Raw genomic sequence first — 21,729 nt, forward strand, 5'->3', positions numbered from 1 at the left:
CTAACTATTTTCCTTTGATCACTCATTTATTTCTGAATGCAGTTCCACATTTTTTTCCCCTCTGCGCGACATGCTAATGAGAGGGTGTCAATTATGCAAGAGTAGCGGATTGTGAGCATTTGCCTGCGCATGCGTATTAACTTCATCAGTCAAGGTAACTGATTATTATCTTGCACTTTTTCATAGGGTTAGTTTTGTAGTTATAATCATGAGAGAGCTAAATCATAAAAGATTTTAAGTGGCCAATGTAAAATATTAAGGCTTACATAGCTCTTAATTGCAATACTGAACCGTTATTTGCTTAATAAACATACTTTTGCCACCTGTATTTTCTGTTCTGATAACTAATGGGGAAAAAACTGCCTGTTCCTCGATTAAACCACCTCATACCAGTTCTCAAGGATGTATACGAGCCTCTGTTTGTACAATAATACATTGAGAATCAACTGAGATGTACCCTTGTGTATGTCACTAATTTGGTTCTCCCGCCGTAAAGAGAGAGAGATTGCTGCAGATCGACTTGGTTGTAGAAGACCGTTTACTGACTATAAAAATGATCTTACACGTACCTAAACAACGAGCAGGTAAAACCATCCTAATAAACATTAGCTGCCATCAAATGAACGAGCCCTTATTCCACGGATAAAGTGAATAATCTCACGATGACCATTGGATACTGATATTACAGTTGTCTCTAGATGGAGACTCAATCGGGTTACAAAAAATGACGTCAGGAAACGAAACTGGCCATTCCGTTGGGTCGTTTGAAAGTCACAGATACTGTACGGACAATACAGCTCAGTTTTTTATGTATCTTGCTCTGTTGAATGGAAAAGGTGACTTTACGTAGGCCATACTGGATTAACACCATTTCCTGTCAGAGGGAAAGGATTGTTTTCCCCATGCCACGCCCCCAGCTATGACACGACCCCGACCAAGTCCATGGTTGACACCCTCTCATTAGCATGTTGCGCAGAGGAAAAATAAAAGTTGTTTTGCCCTTGGACAGTTTAGTTTGAACTAATTAAAAATGAATGAGCTCTATACATGCTTTTTTGCACAGTGTTTTCTGAAAAAAGCAGCTGTTAAGACGAGGAAGGAGCAGCCTAAAACATTTGAAAATGTGATGCTTTTAGCCATTTTAGAAATAATCTTTTTAGGAATGTTTTGTCAGGTAACTTAAGTGCTTCATCTGATAACATCTACTGAAAATTAGCTGGTTTTTATTGAGCACCAAGAAAATGGTCAAATCAGCATATTTGACGAAGGATATTTACGAAGGATCGTGTGACCCTGAAGACTGCAGTAATGGATGCTGAAAATTCACCCTTGCCATCATAGCAATAAATTACATTTTAAAGGACATTAAACAGTTCTTCAGATTGTAATAGTACATCACAATATTACTGCACTGTATTTTTGATCAAATAAATGTAGCCTTGATGAGACTTTCAAAAACATAAAAAAATTAAATAACAGCATCACTTTGGACACTTTTAACATTGAACTAAAAGCTCCTAAGTAAGTTTTATTTTGATATATTTTTTACATTGTAAAGTCCATTTTAGACTTTGTCAGGTAGTCGGCCTGTGTTTCCCCTGCCATTCTTTTAGGGGACCCCTAAAAGTAACACAACAGATCACAACAGAAGTCATTTAAAGTTACCTTTCTTATAGAACATGTCTATACCTTGTTCTTTCATTAAGCAAACTAAATAGCCTTATGTTATTTATCTTATTTACACGACGGCATGTGATTTCAGTCTCTACGTTATGGTCGCGCTCTCTGTATCACGCACAGCGGAGTTCCGCCCGATGCGCGCGCTCACTCACACACAAGTAAGCCCACTCCCACTAGTATTTGTAAATATTAAGCTGCAAAACGATTCATATTTAAATATGAATTCTGCGTGTCTCTGTGTTAATGAATGGCGCAGACGCGCGGTTTTGTGTAGTACTCGTACTGAAACGCTCGTGAAGCTTGCGGTGATATTAACGTCTGCAGTCTCACTAATGAGGACATACATTCATTAATAACATTTCCAGAACTGCTCTGAGAGTCACTTCATCAGCATTTGACCGTTTCATTTGAGTAAAACTATCATCATGTCATACACACACAGAAATGTAAAGGTATTCACGACAACCCCTCAAAATAAAAGTTCGGTTTAACTTGAGGGCATTGGCTGTTACTCACATATTACTACTGTTGAGTAGAATGTACGTAAAAGACTGCTACTACTATTACTAAAATTATTAAAACATTATTTTTAAGGAATAAGCATTCAGTATTTCTTCAATGTTTTAATTATAATATTAAATGATAAAATTTAATTTGTTTAATTTTCATTACTTAAAAGATAGATTAAATGAATGTTTTATGCCTTAAAACAATTTGAGTTGAATTACTGAAATGAACTTTTCCACGACATTCTAATTTATTGAGATGCACCTGTATATACAGTAGGTATATATATATATATATATATATATATATATGTATATATATGTGTGTGTGTGTGTGTCTAGATATGTAGTAGCTCATTTACTATTTCAAACTTTGTGAATTACAGTCTGTTCTAATTTTTTGGTGCACATTAATTGCACATGTTTAGTGGATGAATATAAAATTTCAGGTTCGAAGTTGGCAAGCAATCAAAAACATGCTCAGAATGTAATGTATTTTATTACGGCCTAACCATAACCTCTTCTTTAATACAATCCCAAAAACTTACTATGTCAAAGAAATTATCTGTATTGTTCTCTCACTGTAGAAAATGCTTCATGTGGTAACATATAAATTAACTTGTTTAATTCAGATGAGAAAAATTATTTATTATGCATCAACCTATCTCCAACAACAAAAGTAATTTTCAGGGTTCAGATAAGGTACAAATGACTCCTTAAGGTAACGATTACACAGTTTCTCTTCTTACAGTGCTTGGTAGTTAACTAGATTGATGTACATGATTGTGATTATCAGATTTTTTTTATCAAATATTTATTTATAAGGCAATAGCCATTTGCGTACAAGAAATCAGCATTTTAGGACTAGATGTCATCATTTTAACCCTGCAAACAACTAAATACACCACATTAATGTCTCTCTTTTGTCAGTGTGACTCACAGTTTTTATAAACAAACACATAACAGCTGAATAATAACTGGCAGTGACTCTTGAGTGTTTGGAAGTGCCTCACACAGGATGTAAGGTGGATCCTTGTTTTGTATATTTAGTGCTGCATTAAGTGATGATATGGGCATTCTCAAGAGGGCTGATACTGTACGCACTGGTCTTCTGGTAATGAGGCCATGGCAACAGTGTCTAGGGCAACACGCCCATATTTGGCCACATTTCAAGCCATATTTAAAAGAAGCTTTGAATGCATTTATATTTTTCACAGATATGATGTTTACCTGGTATAATATAGAGAAATGGAGTTTGTCATTTAGATACTCAGCTTTTTTTTCCAACTAGCTAAATAAAGATAAAGACAGGGAAATATTAACTTAAATCGCACTTTTAAGTTTCCAGCGTTGTGATGAATTTTTCATGTTTCTTCATGTTAATGACCCTTGTCAATTTCATGCCATCTGGCTGTTTCCATATGGCATAAATAAAAATGAAGAGGCGCATAACGCATGCTGAGAGCAAGAGAAATTCTAAACCAATTTCCCCACTTGTTTAAACCACACCTTCATGAATCTGATCCCTAGTAACCTTCCACCTGTACAAGACCTACACATCATCCAATACTCAGATACACACACACACACACACACGGTATACTGGTAGATAACCTAATATCCTTTACCATCTCTCTCTCTCACACTTGCTCTCTCTCTTTCTATTTCTCTCTATTTGTGTATTACTCTATGCACTTTGTGAAACATTGACACTATCATTAATGTAAAAAAATAGTGTTTAAGAGTAAGCCATTACCCCAGAGGAGTATATCTAAATTTAAGTCCTTGTAAATGACCCAGAACTGTATGTGCCTTTGATTTGTGGAAGTACAAGTTCATCTCTTTCCTGTCTTTGGATATAGAGGGTTGTGTAATGTTTCGACTCATAACATAAACCAGGATTTTAGACTATTAAACATAACTGAGTTGCTGCCACAACAGAGATCAGCTTCCTGTACACTGGTACACTTAATATATCCACACTTTAGCTATTTGCTGTGTGCATTTAATGTAAAGAATTATATAAATTATACAGTGTTATATAATGAGTTATCTGTTTGTGCAAATAAACTCTTCACACACACACGCGCACATACACACACTAATTTGCTGCTTATTAGTAGTTAGTAAGGTAGATGTTAAGTTTAGGTAATAAGGGTCATATTTTAAGGTCCAATTCTCGCTATTAACAAATCATTAACTATGAATTTTGCCTCAATAAACTCTTAATTTGCTGCTTATTAATAGTTAGTTAGGTAGTTTAGGAACTGGGTAGGGATGTAGCATATGGTCATGCAGAATGTGCTTTAATAAACAGCCAATATGTTAATAATAGGCATGATAATTAGCAACTAGTTAATAGTGAGAATAGGTCACTAAACTAAAGTGTTACAATAATAAAATATGGTCATACAAAATAAAGCATTAATATGTTCTTTATAGGTACTATTAAACAGCCAAAATGCTAGTAATATGCATGTATTTAATAGTAAGAATTGCTCCTTAAAATAAAGTGTTTCCATTTTTTTATACATTATGTCTCCTGACTGTAATTTCCATCAGGATCGACCATTTTACCCCAATAATGCTTTGTCAAAAGTTAGTGTACTTGGTTATCAATGAGTGATTTAAAAATAAAAAAATCAGTCATGCATAATTTCCAATCAAGCTGTCAAATTATGCAAACAAATATGGAAATGTTATTTCATTGTGTTTATGCAGAATTTATAAAATGCTAGCAATGAAATTAGCCTTAGAAAGACAAAGGAGTTGGTCATTGTATTCCAATAATGATTTCCACCACAGAATACCATTAAACAAAATATAATACTATGTGGTGAAAATGTTTATGGCTTTTAGACAAATTGACAAAAAATAGAGAAATCTTGAGTGATGTGTCTATGTACACATTTTTAGTAGACAAATTAAATTAGTCAGATTGTGAAAAGGTTAAACATCCAATTATATGCTGGTTTCTATCAAGCAGTAATAAAAAAAACAGGAAAGCGGCAGCTTATTACAGGTGTCTGTGAGAAGATTTCAGTGTATCAGAGCAGTGTGTAAATGAAATCAGCTGGTCATTGATAGCTCTAATTATCTCTTGACACTGGTCTATCTGGCTGTTTGCTTGACATTGTTCTCAACAAATGGAAAGGAAATGAACTGTTAGTGGCTTGTGCGTTTGTTTATCTTGGCTGTGGAAGGCCAGTGCATGTGTTTAGGTTTGTGTTGGCACACACACCACAGCTGAACCAGTTGAAGGGATTTAAACATTTGAGTAATGCTCAGAGCAAAGCACCTTCTAAAAAGTGTGTGTGTCGATCAGTAATACTGTGTGTCTGCCTTTGAGCTTAAATACGTAAGTCTGTGATTTAATGCTATCGAAGTGTGTGTGGATGCCTTGCCTACCTGTTAGTGTGTGGATGTGTGTCTTGAGTAGGTAAAGGGCTGAGGAATGGAAAAGCCCCCTTATTTTGTTGCAAGAGATTAAGCATTTGTCTCTTTCAAAGCACAGGCCAGAAAGCTGAGCTGGAGGGCACACATTCTACAGTGATGAGAAATTCCCTTCTCCAATTTATTCCAATGGCGAAATGTCTGCCAATGGCATATAGGCTAGCTCAGATTTCAGTCTGCCTCTGTTTCAGCCCACAATCTCCAGTAATCTCTCCAGGAATCACCTTTTTCCAAATGGAACATTTCAATTCTTTGTATATTTAGTTCTTTGGATATAGAGTCCTGGTGGATATGTCATTCATCTTAACTTCGTATCAAATTCTCTTGCATTCTGTTGATCTTCTGGTCATCTTTGTTGAGACTGTTCAGTAAAAACTGTGTGTGTTAACTATGTGTTTCATAAAGAGCATGGCTAGGAATGGAATTCTTGATGGATTTAAATAATAAGTTTGGCATGAACCAGCTTTGTATTGTTACAAATGTATGTAGTACAGCAGTGTTTCCCACAGACTTGCACTCTATTTGTGGCGGCATACATATGCAAATTCATTCTCTACCGGCAGGAGGCGCTTAGAGCGGGAGAAAGACGTTTCCCCGGTAACCGCTGTACACAAAGCAGCGCACTGCTCACAAACGCTGCTTTATCAGACATTAAATGCAAGATGATTTTTTCTGAAGACAGTCGGTTTCCTTCAGAAATACAGTGATATAAAAACACCCGCACCATGTTTTGATTTTGAAAAGTGCAGTGCTCATGTTTATTCAACGAAGTCAAAGCCTTTTGGAAAATCTATTTGTGGCATTCAGTTTTGATATTGTGGCGGGCTGCCACAAATAACTCAATGTATGGGAAACACTGTAAAGTATATGTAAATGAACAATGTATTCTCTTATTCCATTTTGCCCGCACCCAGATGTATCTGTTTATTTGTCAGTAGAAGTCTACCGGATTGTGCAAAAGACACCATTTTGTGCCATCCTGCAAATGTTTTACATTTTTGAAAAAAATTACAGATCATGCATCTTTGTATTCCCACCCATGGACCGTTGGATTGACAGAAGGGCAATGACAAATCAGAAGTGCATTATGGGTAGGGATGCATCAATCCAATACTTAGGCTCAATCCCAATTCTATTGTATACCCCTTCCCCTTGTCCCTTGAAACAGAGTGTCAGGGGGTAGGGGTGAAAATATCACTACTACCACTACTATACGTCACACGTCATCATACGTCGTCTAGCTCCTACAATACACACACATATACTGGTGTGCTGGTGTGCATTAGAGCCTTTAATTACCGTTCTATATTAATGCGCTGCTTACTGACACATACACATATATCGGAGATCGGGCAGGTCACACATCCAGGAGAAAAGAAACTTGTCAATGCTGCCCCATGACTTTTATTAATAACAGTTTAAATACTGAATCGATACATTATATTTTCCAGCAACAAGAGGATAAAATCGCTGTTTTTTTAAGTAAACTCACTCTAAAAAGAGAAACGCGCATACACGCAACTTTCATCTCTCTCTCTCTCTCTCTCTCTCTTGAATTGGCAATATTTGAGAAAAGGGTTTAGCGATTTCTAATTATTGGGGGGACTAGCCCCCCTCAATGTCTACGGTGGTTATCGCCCTGATCAGACATGAAAATATGTTGTGGCACTATCGTGCAGTCTGTAATGATATGACGTTAGTTAGCAAATATTAGCGATATGATCTCACGATTGAATGTAACATAAAACAAATGATTACTTTTCGTTAAAATCTTTATTAATGCCAAAAATGCTTTTATTTGTCTTTTTGTTCGCTCGGGCAGCCTTGTTGCCCCTGAAGCCGGTTTACGCTGAGATAATTCATACCCCTTCGTTTGAAGTGTGGTCCTGAAAAATCTTAATTTGAAGGGCTATCTGGCCCTTCCCCTACCCCTTTGGGATTGGGCCTTAGTATCGGTATCGGCTCCGATACTATACTGGCATTTTTTGCCGGATCGGGTATCGGTCAGATGAGACCGATTCAAATCCGATATTATGCTTATACTATTCTGTGTAATTGTAAAGCCCCATGAAAGCACAAAAACATTATAAAGCACCATAAAGTCAAAGTCCAAGTGTTCTGAAGCCGTTCCATAGTTTAACGTGTGAGGTACAGATTAATATTTAAGTTGTTAAATTCAAGTCGACTTAAACTCTTCTCTCCACTGCGGCTGTGTCATCCTCCATTCAGCGTTCAAACTGCGTGTCGCGTTCAGATAAGCACTTTGTGCCGCTCTGTTTGTCTTTTTGTTCGCTCGGGCAGCCTTGTTGCCCCTGAAGCCGGTTTACGCTGAGATAATTCATACCCCTTCGTTTGAAGTGTGGTCCTGAAAAATCTTAATTTGAAGGGCTATCTGGCCCTTCCCCTACCCCTTTGGGATTGGGCCTTAGTATCGGTATCGGCTCCGATACTATACTGGCATTTTTTGCCGGATCGGGTATCGGTCAGATGAGATATTATGCTTATACTATTCTGTGTAATTGTAAAGCCCCATGAAAGCACAAAAACATTATAAAGCACCATAAAGTCAAAGTCCAAGTGTTCTGAAGCCGTTCCATAGTTTAACGTGTGAGGTACAGATTAATATTTAAGTTGTTAAATTCAAGTCGACTTAAACTCTTCTCTCCACTGCGGCTGTGTCATCCTCCATTCAGCGTTCAAACTGCGTGTCGCGTTCAGATAAGCACTTTGTGCCGCTCTGTATTGGAGCTTTTCATATTATAATACTTTTGCGCAATGAAAGATTATTTATAACGTTTCTTGTTCTGTCGTATTATAGAAGAAAGGCTGTTATTAATCTAATGAATAGCACAGTAATGGAGGCAGCGACATATGATAGATAGGACTCCTATCTATTATATATGTTACTGCCTTCATTACTGTTATACATTTAAAAGAAATGTCTTTTAAATGTTTATATTTATATATTAATACATTTACTTGTTTTCATTCATGTATTTTACAACAATAAAAAAGAGCAATGTGTAACATTTTACACGATATTCACTTTTATTTGTTCCGTTCTAAATAATATTATTTCACTAAATGTTTAGATTTGATAAAATTGTGCACTCAAGATTTTTCTAGAATAAATTTTGCTGCTAAATTATCCACTAACCTAGTTTATAATAGTATTTTTGTCATAGATTATGATTATATATTTTTTCATTTGTTATTTTTCATTCAAATGAAGTTGTCTATATTTAGAAGTTTGTGTCTAACACACAAAAGAGTGATAAACAGGTCAACACAGAGAAGTATAGAAATTCTACATTGATTAAAAAAAACTGCGCTGGTATCGGATCAGAATCAGCCGATCCTCAGAATTTTCTGGATCGGATCGGATCTGAAAACATTGTATCGTTGCATCCCTAATTATGGGTGTTGAAGTTTTCCCTTTTTCTGTTTTCTCTAGTCACATAGCTATGATTTCAAAATAGATTTTCAGCCAAGTTGCTAGCAGTAATTTACTTCTTTAATTATTTTTTTTATTCTTTTCTTATGTAAAACTAAAAACAGTTTCCTTAATTGAAATAAAACCACAGATTTATTTCTAGTGATACAGTATATGGCAGACTTCTCTAGTCATTTAGTCTGGGATTTAACTGGACTAAATCAGTGGTTCTCAATGTTCCTGTAGCCCCCTGCACATTTTTCATGTCTCCTTATTTAAACACACCTGATTCAGGTCATCAGTTCATTAGTACAGACTCTAATGATGCCTTCATGTGCTTTCTGAAACTTCATACTTTCCACTTCTGAAGTTGTAATTACGAGTTTGTCGTGTTCAAGTGCTTTGTTGTTGGAAAGAACAGAAATCATGGTGGACAGCCTATTCATTATTGCCTGTTTCTTGGGGAAATCTTAAAGCCAAAAGGTATATATTGGAAGATGATTAGTCAATATCCAACAGGGTTTGAATAAAATGTAGCATCCCATTATTTGGTAACCATATAAACATTCACAGCGCTAAAAAATTCAGCTTGCTGACGATTCCTACATTTTGATCAAATAAATGCTATTTTCACTGTGTTCAATACATACTACACAACAAATGGTTATTTATATACTTAAATATGCATGACTGTAATGGCAGGAGAAAGCAATGTAGATGTTGTGAGAAAAACTAATAAAACTACTGCTACTGCTATGATTCTCTCCTCCGCCATATTTAAAGTTTATGGCTCGCCCAACTTGGAAACTCAAAACTATCTCAGAGTTTCCCAGTTGCAAATACGACTAGAGTGGCCATTCATGTCCAATTTCCAACTAGGAAACTTGTATTTAAGATAATTACAACAGCAGCAGAAGACCTGAAATGGGAGCATCAGACAAAGAAGACATACAAAATGGCCATTTCTCAATATGCGTTCTTAAGTGGTCTTGCATTCTGACAAGATCTCGTACTACATTATCCACACCTGCCGAGGTTCAATTCCAATACTCAAGAACACAAGTACAGAGGATCTATGAAATTGTCTTGTCACATTACAGATTAACTACGCAAGAAACTGATTTGTCATTGTATTTATGGAAAGGAAGACTGTGCTATGTTGGCTGCTGTAAAATGCAATAATCTCTAGCAGCTGACAAAGAGGTTGCCAGGTGCCCGTGTCATACTCCTGCTGTCAAACAGGTGTCTGCTGCGTACCACATCTGGCTGCTAATCACCTAGCAAAACTCCATCCAGTTTCTTGTGTCCATGGCAATGGTTTGAAAGCTGTGAAGTGTGAGTGTGAAGTTTTAGGATAGTTTTTGTATAAACATATTCCAAATTTTGTAAACCGAGCAACTTTGTAATATAGTAAATAGAATTGCATTGCATTTAAAATTTAATTAATTTCACATCAAAACAACAGAGGGCTTCTGTTCTCAAACATTTTTTTTTTTACTCAAATAAGACAATAAATCTTGATTTATTTCACATACAGACATCATATAGACACAAAAAGTGTTGCATGTTGATGTCTAGTCTACGTGCAGTGTGTTTTGAATTTTTCCACTTGTTAAACCATTTGCCTTTCTGTCACAGTGGCTGGCTTGTCAGTAAACCTGTACAACAAATATTGCCAAACTTGATATACCTGTTAAATTTTATTTTATTTGTCTTAGTTTCAAGCACATGTGATGCCACGAGTGAATGACGTAGGTGATTCTTGCTTCCTTAATACTAAACTACAAACATTTAATTGCATTCGATTCTGGTACAGATTACTGCTTTTACCCGTAAATGTGACATAATTAAATGTTGTGTAAATAAGTGCTGTTAACTCAAATTAAAAGTATTACAAAACATGGCTAACTGAAATAAAACATAAATATTACATAAAAAATAACTAAACGAAAATTAGACATGTTGCCTTGCCAACTAACTGAAATAAGTTTACATTAAGTACTGAAATAGACTGGGGGAACTATGACGTCAGAACCCGGAAGAGTAATTCGCCGCAGATTCCTTCGCAAGATTTTCCTATGGGTTTTATAATGGGGTTTTTCAATTTACGGGTAAAATAAAGCCTGTGGTAAACATAACTTGACGATACTTTTACATTTTGTTCTACAACGTAAATTACACACAAGTGGCCTTAACTACTATATACTTACATTTAAATGAATAATTTGGTATAATGCACTTATTGTGTACATACATGCTTTTACATTGTACGTATATTTAAAAAATACCTGCATGTAATTTCTGTAATTACATTTATAATTACACTGTTGACCCATCCCTTACACCTTAACCCACTCTTAATCCTACCCAAACCACCAAACCTGTCCCTAACCTTACCTGTTTCCCACCTCAATATCAGTAAAAGTGTTTTGCAATACAATATGAACACAATAAGTACACTGTACTTATTTTTTGATGTAAGTACATAGTAGTTAAGGCCACTTAATATATAGTGGGACCCACACATCCATACCCAAAACGAAAATTTTGAAGCAGTTATGTTCATTTTTCAAAACGTATGTTTTTAATAATTAACTAGATAAGAACGTTTGCGCTGTGAGTGAGTGCAGTTTACATTGTACTAAACGTAAACGTATCGTCAAGTTATGTTTACCACAGGCTTTATTTTACTCATTAATTCGAAAACCCCCCATAGAAAAATCTCGAAGGAATCTGCGGCGAATTACTCTTCCGGGTTCTGACGTCATAGTTCCCCCACTCGATTTCTAAAATGGAAATAAAAATAAATTCAAACTAAATAGAAATATTAAAAAGCATAAACTAATAAAATGACAAAAGCACATACAATAACAAAAACTTAAATGAAATAATATCAAAATAACACTGATGTAAATGGTTTTCACAATGTAATTGTGTTACATTGTGAAATTCTCTTGCATTACTGTCTTAGCTTTATATGTTTGTTGGTCTCTAACACATTGGGACACGTGAGGTGCCTGTTTTCCATGTTGCTTTCTGTCTCAGGAGAAAGAGCGAGTCTGGGAGTGTCTTTGTCCTATTAGACGGATCTTTTCCCAGACTGAGCTATCAATTATTTACAAGGCTACTTGCTCATAAAAAGAGCGCAAAGCCTGAAATGGCACGACAGGCCGTGGAAAGGTCAATCCATCTTTGTTGCTTTTCACAAAATGAGCATGTATTAATAACATTTTATTTGACCTGCCACTGTGAGGAGTAATCCAGAATGTCATGAACACATGTGTGACTGTCCTTGTGCCCTGAAGCCACATACCTGACAATTTCATATGTCAAGTTAACTCCATATGCCACGTCAATATGAAACCAAATAAAATGTCCCTATGGCCTGGCAGATATTGATATACAGTAGTTCTTCTGAAAGATCACGCCTGTTTCTGTGTAAACATATCAACAGAATCTGACAGAGTGTGCTGTCTTTGAAGGGTGAAGTAAAAAAAAAAAATTTATGTATTCTTGAAGGTGATTTGAAGCCGACCCAAGTTTTGGTTCATTTGGTTGATGTGCGCAAGCGAAATGTACCTGGATCCGCTTGTAAAGATGGTCTGCAGTGGTTCACAATTGTTGGCACACTGGTTTTATCCTATTCTTTGTCAGCAGGTCTATTTAAACAGATATAACCGTGATCACGTCCTCATGTTCTAACAGCTGAGGTGAAGAATTAGCAGTTACTGAATAGCCCTTTGTTGAAATCATGTTCACTCTCCTAAGTACTGATTCAGCAGCCCAGCTCTGGATTCTTCAGATACCTTTTTAATAAATGTAACTTGCGTATACCTGTTTCTGTGTAAACATATCAACAGAATCTGACAGAGTGTGCTGTCTTTGAAGGGTGAAGTAAAAAAAATAAAATTTATGTATTCTTGAAGGTGATTTGAAGCCGACCCAAGTTTTGGTTCATTTGGTTGATGTGCGCAAGCGAAATGTACCTGGATCCGCTTGTAAAGATGGTCTGCAGTGGTTCACAATTGTTGGCACACTGGTTTTATCCTATTCTTTGTCAGCAGGTCTATTTAAACAGATATAACCGTGATCACGTCCTCATGTTCTAACAGCTGAGGTGAAGAATTAGCAGTTACTGAATAGCCCTTTGTTGAAATCATGTTCACTCTCCTAAGTACTGATTCAGCAGCCCAGCTCTGGATTCTTCAGATACCTTTTTAATAAATGTAACTTGCGTATTTCAATCCACACAATAGTCTACGTGGTATCTCTAATTCACTTTATTCAATTATATATACATACAACCACACACTAAACCTGTTTTGCCTTTCCACAGGTTTTCTACACAACTGTCCAGATGGGTTGCAGTTGCTGTAGGATGATAAAAAGGTAAGACTGAAGGTATAAATCGTAGAGATTCTTTATTCTCAAGTATTTCCATCCTGAAGATCCTAGATATTTCTCACATAACTGCTGTTGTTTTAACAGCTCAGTCAGACTGTAGTCTCTCTAAAGCTGACCTGGGATCAGTTTTTGGTTGAAACTGTGGTTCAGTCTGCCAGCACTGCTCTGTTCTCTGTCAATAGACATATTATTTTAGGATCTTTCACTTTAACATTTATGTGGGTTGTTTTGATGCAGGGAGTTTATTTCACGGTAAATACACACAGATATTCACACTCTCAAAGCGCCCTTTAATTGCTCAGAATGTCACATTTCTGGGCTTAGTTTGAGCTGCAAGAATTGCCTCATGCAAATACTACAAATACATGCTTTCTTTTGGCATTTAACATTAGTAGTGTGTAGTCTGACTGGCTTTGTGTCAAATCTGTTGAACAACACCCACACATTTTAACTCAATTTATATGCACGGGTGATGAGGATAAGTATATAAATCTAAGGTTGCTGTTTATACCTGGTCACTTCATGCGTTTTTTCTGATCTGATAGCTATCCGATCGTGAAAAGGCAGGTGTAAATGCCCTCCGAAATGCATTCCAGTCGGATATTAAGCCGATTGCTCAAACCACTTCAGGAGGTGGCCTGGGCCGCATTCCAGACGAAACTGGACAAGTGTAAATGCACCTGGTTGTTGAAACCACATATGTAAATTTTACTCCTCCCAAAATGTTAAAATAATAAACGTGTGAGACCGTGTTATAGGCTATATGACATTATAGTCAGATATGACTGCGCTAATGCAACATGCATCACCGCGGACGAGTAGCTGAGCATCTCTTCAGCAAGCCGACGCGCAAACTGCCACGAATAAAACAAAGTAATATGCAGACGGTCAACACACAATCATCTTCATTAAAAGTAGTAAGACAAACTTATCTTTCCAGTGCTGATGCCGCGCGCTCTCCTATTGCGGTCTTTGATCTTGAAATGAGCTGATAATTAATAAAATGCAGCGCTTATCTTTTGATTTTGTTGACATAAATTTAAAAATAGCGTGGGAATTGAAGATCAGATTTAAATTCATTTTGCGATGACACATGTATGTGGCCAAGTGTAAATGGAATCGTTTGAATCTGATAGATATCCGATCAGCGAAAACGCATGAAATGACCAGGTGTAAACAGGCCCTAAGTGTTTAATAAGATAGGCCCCTTTTTACTTATTTCAAGTGTGTCCAATCTTGTGCTCCTTCAGGGCCAAAACATCCTGCAGAGTTTAGCTGTAACCCCAATCAAACACACCTGAACCAGATAATCAAGGTTTTCACAATCACAAGAAACAGGGTAAATATCTATAGAAAGGTTGCCCTCCAGGAGCAGAAATAGAAACCCTTGATGTAACGTTCAAACATCACAAAACTTCTTTACTTTTTTTTTTTACATTGTGCAAAGGGTTGTAGGCAATATTATCTGAAAAGATACACATTTTCAAAGCTCCCCCGGGAACAGTATATAATCCGGGCAACTGTTTAGGGCGAATAGAATGCGAGTTCCCAGACTTTTCTTGGATTATGTCAGATCCTGCTGCTGATAAACATTAGCATTCTACTCTGTTGCAACTTTCACCAGGCAAAACTGCCTTGCATTGCTAGACATTGTGTGTTGTTTAATGGGGGTAATGTTTACTAAGGGTAAAATTTCTCATCCTGCCAGGTAGAGTGGAAAATTCCACTTTATCCACCCTGAAACTGTTAAACTGAAATGGATTTTGAACCGAGGTGCTTAAACGTGGAGAATTTATAATGAAGCTGTATAATGAAATCGTCTCATGTAATACACTAAAATGAAATACAATAAATGTTTGGAATATGACAGAGGAGACGCACAAAGGACAGACAGATAAATACATGAACACCTAAGGTTGGCATTGGCTCAGTAACATGCCTCTCTTTCCATGCGGAATTTCGGCGGACAAGGGAAGTGAAAAACAGAAGGATCTCAACAGGAGGTGTCTGACACAAATACATCAGGCTCACTGGGATTTAATACCTGTTTGTTGTGTAATTTGGTGTAAATATAGAAATGTAAAAAGTAGAAAAAAACAACAAATCCCTAAAAGTGGAAGGAGGACATAATGTGATGTTATCACTCATTCACCTGTTTGTCATTTCACATGTCGTTTCGCTACACTGGTTGTGCTTTCGTCAGTAAGGCCCTTTGCCTGGGCTATGCAAATTATGAGTGCATTCAAATGTCATGCACGTATCAGGTTCCAGTAGAACCCAAAAGAGGAACAGCATTTTGTATATTTTGACGAAATTGACAACCTGATGGGATTTCTATATGGTAAGATTAGCAATGATGGTCAAGATTGGAGGACGGATAATTGGATAACAATTAGGTTTGTTTGTCTACCTACTTTTGAATATTATTATTTTATTCCAAATTATTATACAGAAGAGTATTAACAGAAAGAGTCCAACCACATTTAGTTTTTACATGTTACTTAGGGGTGACTGAATCTGAAGTCAATCATACTGCAGAAATAGGCTGCCATGGAAATACTGTAAAAAAATTTTAAACAATGCCACCCGTCTGCACAAATGGCTGTAGAGAAAACACCAAAACTGGCAGAAATGTGGATTACTGATCATTTCACAGTCAAAAAACAATGTTTGTGAAAGTGAATTTACAATATGAATATAATACAGGGGATGTCCATTCTGGAGGACCACCAGCTCCAACCAGCTCTAGCACACCTGTCTTAAAGTTTCTAGTGATCTTAAAAATGAATGAATTTATATAAGTAAAAATAAGTAAACAATACATGTACTGAATTAATTGACTTTGATCATGTCTCTCAATTACATCTGGCCAGAGAATTTCATCTACTCTACATCACAGCATATATTCTCACAAGTCATGCATTGTGGGAAAAAACACAGCATGAATGTTGAATCCACACTTGACAAGCTTCTGCCTCAACATTTCCCTAGGGCTCTTTCATAGCTTGAAGACGACTTGCTTGGTTGTAAGGACTGCGATTATATACTTTCCATTTTCAAGAGGAGAAGAACTCCTCAAGTAGATTCATTGAAGAAGAATATGGTTGAAGGAATACCATCCTGAAATGTGGGTGACATTTAAACAACTCTTGCACCAGTGCTAAATGGAGAAATTGGACATTGTCCCAAAAAACTACAAAATACTGCTTAATTTGCTCCTGATTAACCTGTGGTAAGAGGGTTTCGTTGAGGGGGTTTAAAAATGTAGGAGCCTTTTAGTGTTGTATGGGCTCAAGACATCCAGTGGTTGAAATTGTGACACACATTGTGACGTTGCCTCCTCGTTGTCCAGGGACATTGACTGTGGCATGATGGCCAATCTGATTCTATTCTCTTCTCCCTTTTTGTTTGTTGAGATTGAAGCCAGCTTCATCAACATACAGCTGCTCATAATAAGTTGCACTGCTATCCAGCACCAAAGTCCTCTAGAGTAAAAAGATCAGAAGGTACAATATCGCCGTGGTTTGACAGTAGTGGTATTGACTGTAAACTTGACACTGTAACTGTTGCCGAACTTTGAGTTCCCACTTTGACACAGCACTATAGGCATAGAGACGCCTGAGTTTTTCCAGAGTGTAATAGTATATGGATACATAATGCCCATGAAATGCATATCTTTGTATTTACAGTAAAAGTGCAGTAATTGTGTGGCATGCACATAACTGAACAAACTGGAATCACAACTCCTTCAATCCATCTGAGTTCTTTACTTGCTTCATCCGGATGACATTTCTTCTTAGAAGATGATCAGTTGTGAAGACTGCATTGGTGAATATTATGAAATAGTTGATTTTCCTGTATTATTCTTTGCTGAATTTCTTTGAGGTGTTGTTGATGTTGTTCTGAACCACCATGTCAACAATGACATGTTCTGTTCAATTGAAAATGTTCAATTCGTCCACCTGAATGTTCTTGAACTTCAATTTTGGATAAGTAAGAACAAGAACTAGAAATAGACTTGGAAATGGACAAGACTCTAGGCTAGACTAATAGAAACGGAATGGTATTGTTACATATTGGTTTTCCCTCTGTTTATCAGTTTATGTTTGACTGAACACTCTGGCCAGCTTCTTTCAAGGAGAGACCATGATATGTAACATGGTCAGGGTGGCTCTGATTTCGATTAAAAATATATGGACCCTCTACCTCTACGTCCTCCTTTTCCACCCTGCAGTCCTCTTCCTTTGTTCATGTCTTCTTACATTTCCTTCTCTTCCACTATATCATTCCCCTCCAATCCTATCTTCCCATCTTGTCTCCCTCTACTCTTCCCTCTTCCTAAACTGTTCTTGCTCCTTTTCTACCATGTCCTCTTCTCCTCTCATCTCCTTCTACCTCTGTCTATTACACCCCTCCCTCTACGCACTCTTTTTATATTACACCTCTTTCTTTTCCCCTTCTCATTCTTGTACCTATATTTTTTCCTTTTTCCTTTTCCCCTTTTACAATTGTTGTAATTGAGATACATGTGTAACCAATTAGGATATTAGCATTTCCTTTGTTGTCTGTATTACTCACTCGGCAGATATTAATTTGGGGCTAATTGAAAACATACCAAGTGCAACTGAGAATTTAACAATGAAAGAGTTGTTGCATTTGGAGAAATTGTACATTTTTGTGATTTGTGTAAAACTAATACGCAAAGTTGCAATTGTCTAAATATATTAAAGTTTTGGTTGGCTGTGTGAACTATTGTGAAAACATTTGAGAATTTTGTGCACAGTGTTTTGACAAAATGATGCATGTAATTTGTATTGAATGAAAACTTACAATCGGTTTAGGACAATTAGAAAGTGTTCAGATCACTGTTAACTGTTATGTGCGCAGTGACTTAAAGGGGTCATATGATGCCTTTTTAAAGATCATTATTTTGTGTATTTGGTGTAACAGAATATGTTGACATGCTTTAATGTTCAAAAAACACTTTTTTCAAATACTGTACTTTATTGTAGGTCCTCTATGCCCCGCCTCTCTCAAACACTTCGTTTTCTACAAAGTCCCTCCTTCCGACAAGCGCAGTCTGCTCTGATTGGCCAGCTGACCCAGTGCATTGTGATTGGCCGAACACCGCAAACACTCGTCGGAAATGTACTTCCCATAATCGCGAGCTTCATCTTTCAAAATAAATGTAAAGACAGAGCCCGAAAGGGGAACAGAGTCTCGTGACAGACACAGTGATGAATGTGTTTGCAGTACACAAGCCACGGTTAAGACAGCTGACTCCCCTGTGATGTGTCTCGCTCTCTCTCTCTCTCGCTCGCGCGCGCACGCACACACACACACACTCCTCTCTCTCTCTCTCGCTCGCGCGCGCACGCACACACACACACACTCCTCTCTCTCTCTCTCGCTCGCGCGCGCACGCACACACACACACACTCCTCTCTCTCTCTCTCGCTCGCGCGCGCACGCACACACACACACACCTCTCTCTCGCTCTCTCTCTCTCTCTCGCTCGCGCTCGCACGCACGCACACACACACACACACCGCTCTCTCTCTCTCTTTCGCTCGCACGCGCACGCACACACACACACACACCACCCTCTCTCTCTCTTTCGCTGGCACGATCATGCACACACACACACACACACACACACCTCTCTCTCGCTCGCACGCGCACACACACACGATGCGCAAAACTCCGCATTTGATCAGTCAATAGCAAATACTTAAACAAATAACAAAACAGTAGCTGATTCTGAATTACCTCAGAAATGTGTCAAACTGACTGAGAAAAACGTACAAACCTGGAAAGACGTGTACGTCATAAACTATATCAGTAAAACCCTACTTTTTTAAGCTTTTGTGTCTTGAAAAAGGTGGTTGCTAACAAATGGCTAAATGGGACTATACAGAGGTTGCCATCGTGCCGAGCAGGAAAACTCATCTACGTACTCAAGCTATATATTCTTCTATTACTGCCTCACAGTGTTTATAATTGTATTCTTGCAAACTATTCTAACTCAAAATTTCCAACTCATAGATTGTAAACTTTAAAGTTGTCAGAAGCTTAGCTTGGTGACAATGAGGTCATGCAATCATAGTGTTGTTCATTTATAGCTTAGTTTTAGCTCTCTCTCTCTCTCCTGGCTATTGTATTTCAACTTAAACTTCATAAAAATTGTTCATTTATAAAGATTATGAATAAAATGTGTAATATTCATAAACTTTTGTTGGTAACGGAGCTTATTTTCTGGAGTAATCCAAAAGCCAATAGAAAAAGAGAACCAGGGTAATACTAACTTGGGTTGGCCTACACAATTACGTCTGTGTTTAGTGTGTTTAGGAGATCTGTGGTCAAACTATATGGATTTTTGATGACCGAGATCTTAGAGAGCAGGGTGGCTGATGGACTATATAATTCTAATATATATGACATCCATCCATTCTCCATTCTCTTATGTAGGCTCACAGGGATGCTGGAAAATATGACACCACAATGTTTAATTTAACGATAATAAATAACATGCAGAACAATAGTTAAAATTATATTTATTTTGTCATTTACAAACGAAATAAATTATTACAAATAGAAATATAGCTGCAAGCATTAATTACCGGGGTTCAAGCACATAAAGGCATTTAAGGTGGTATATTTTGGGGTCTACGCCAACCTGGATGTATGGCTGACAGTAAAACACATCCAAAATGGAGAATATGCTCACAGACACACACACACACACACACACATACACTGAAATGAAATTATTAAACTAGTTTATTAATACTCAATAAGCATACTTAAACACACAGAGACACACAGACATACATGCACACACATTTTGTTTTAGATATAGATATTTGAAATAAATGATAGGTGACACAAAACTTATTGCAAGTCTTCTCTTTTTAAGAGTTTACATGTCATTTTCAGGTTTCACTGTAATCATAATCTGGCATAATTGTAAAAACTGATATGTCTGTATGAACAAAATGGTAAACTTTGACTCAATGTGATTTTAAATGTTATAACAGTGATTTTATAATGTCTTAGCATGACTCCATAAGCTAACCTATGAACAGTACTGTTTCAGTGCATTTAATGAGCCCATTAGTGGTCTTACGCTGCTATCTAGTGGTTATAATCGCAATTTCTCATACAACACGGTGTTTTTAACCTTTATAACTATAATAGGGTTATTTGTTTTGCCCAATCGTTCTTAAATTTTACATGCTTGTTTAGAATGAAATTATGCATCATTTTTCACAGTTTTGAGAGATATTTTGCACTTTATTTTAGGATTCATAGGCCTTTGGGTACACTATGTAAAGAACATATTATAAAATGACCAGGTTATAGTTGTCCAAATGCAAAAATTTTTGATAATTATTGACCTAGAGAGTCTAGAGAATAGTACTGCACTGATTTGATTGATTTTGAGTTAAAAACTGAGTAGTTCACAAAAGTATGTTTTTTAAATAATGTCAAATACTTAAAGAACAGTTTGATTGACAGCTTTGGTCCCAGAGGTAAAGTTATTCAGAATGAGAAGATCTATCACATGATATGAAGATACAGTGTATAAGTGACTATATGAACATTTTATTGCAATTTGAGGTAATTTACCATAGAAATACTGTTTTTTCAGGCTGTTTTAACTGTTATAGCGCCACCTACTTTCAGATCTGTATGAAAATTTGCACGTTTGTTAAGTGTCTTCTGTCACATGTTTTCACCAAGTTTTGAGTTTTCTTTTAGGTTTTATAGACTTTTGTGTATATTTGGCCATACCCCTTTTAAAATGACACCATTATAGCTAACCAAAGGACAGAATTCAACAGTTTTTTGATAATTATTGATCTAGAGAGTACGATGTAAAATTTTTGAGTCTACGACAAATGGTGTTACCAGCTACGGCCAAAAATGTCTGAAATTTTTTTTTTTTGCGCTTGTAGCGCCCCTCTTTGGCCGATTGGGCCGGCTCTTTGCACCTGAGTAGCGAGCAAGACTACTACCTTTTGACCAAGTTTCAGCTCTCTAGGCCTTACGGTTTGTTCTGCCCGTTCAGTTTTAGGGAAGAATAATAATAATAATAATAATAAAAATCCTAACAATTACAATAGGGTTTCAGCACTGCGTGCTTGAACCCCTAAATATGCCAAATAAACCCATTAATACCTTACAGAGCAACTTGGTGATTCTATAATTATATATATATATATATATATATATATATATATATATATATAT

At 36.8% G+C, this 21,729-nt stretch overlaps 1 protein-coding gene across 1 annotated transcript in view; it reads left to right on the forward strand.

Annotated features, from left to right (window-relative positions):
• The first annotated feature begins 13,410 nt into the window (after nucleotides 1-13,410).
• Nucleotides 13,411-21,729, forward strand: part of LOC107583330 (uncharacterized) — a 9,860-nt gene continuing 1,541 nt past the window's right edge. Inside the window, exon 1 of the mRNA XM_016269505.1 lies at nucleotides 13,411-13,461. Within this exon, the coding sequence (XP_016124991.1) occupies nucleotides 13,430-13,461 (32 nt within the window). The 5' untranslated portion in view covers nucleotides 13,411-13,429. The remainder of the gene's footprint in view (nucleotides 13,462-21,729) is intronic.

This window comes from Sinocyclocheilus grahami, unplaced genomic scaffold (assembly GCF_001515645.1).
Source record: "Sinocyclocheilus grahami isolate Dianchi unplaced genomic scaffold, SAMN03320097.WGS_v1.1 scaffold52.1, whole genome shotgun sequence".
NCBI lineage: Eukaryota > Metazoa > Chordata > Actinopteri > Cypriniformes > Cyprinidae > Sinocyclocheilus > Sinocyclocheilus grahami.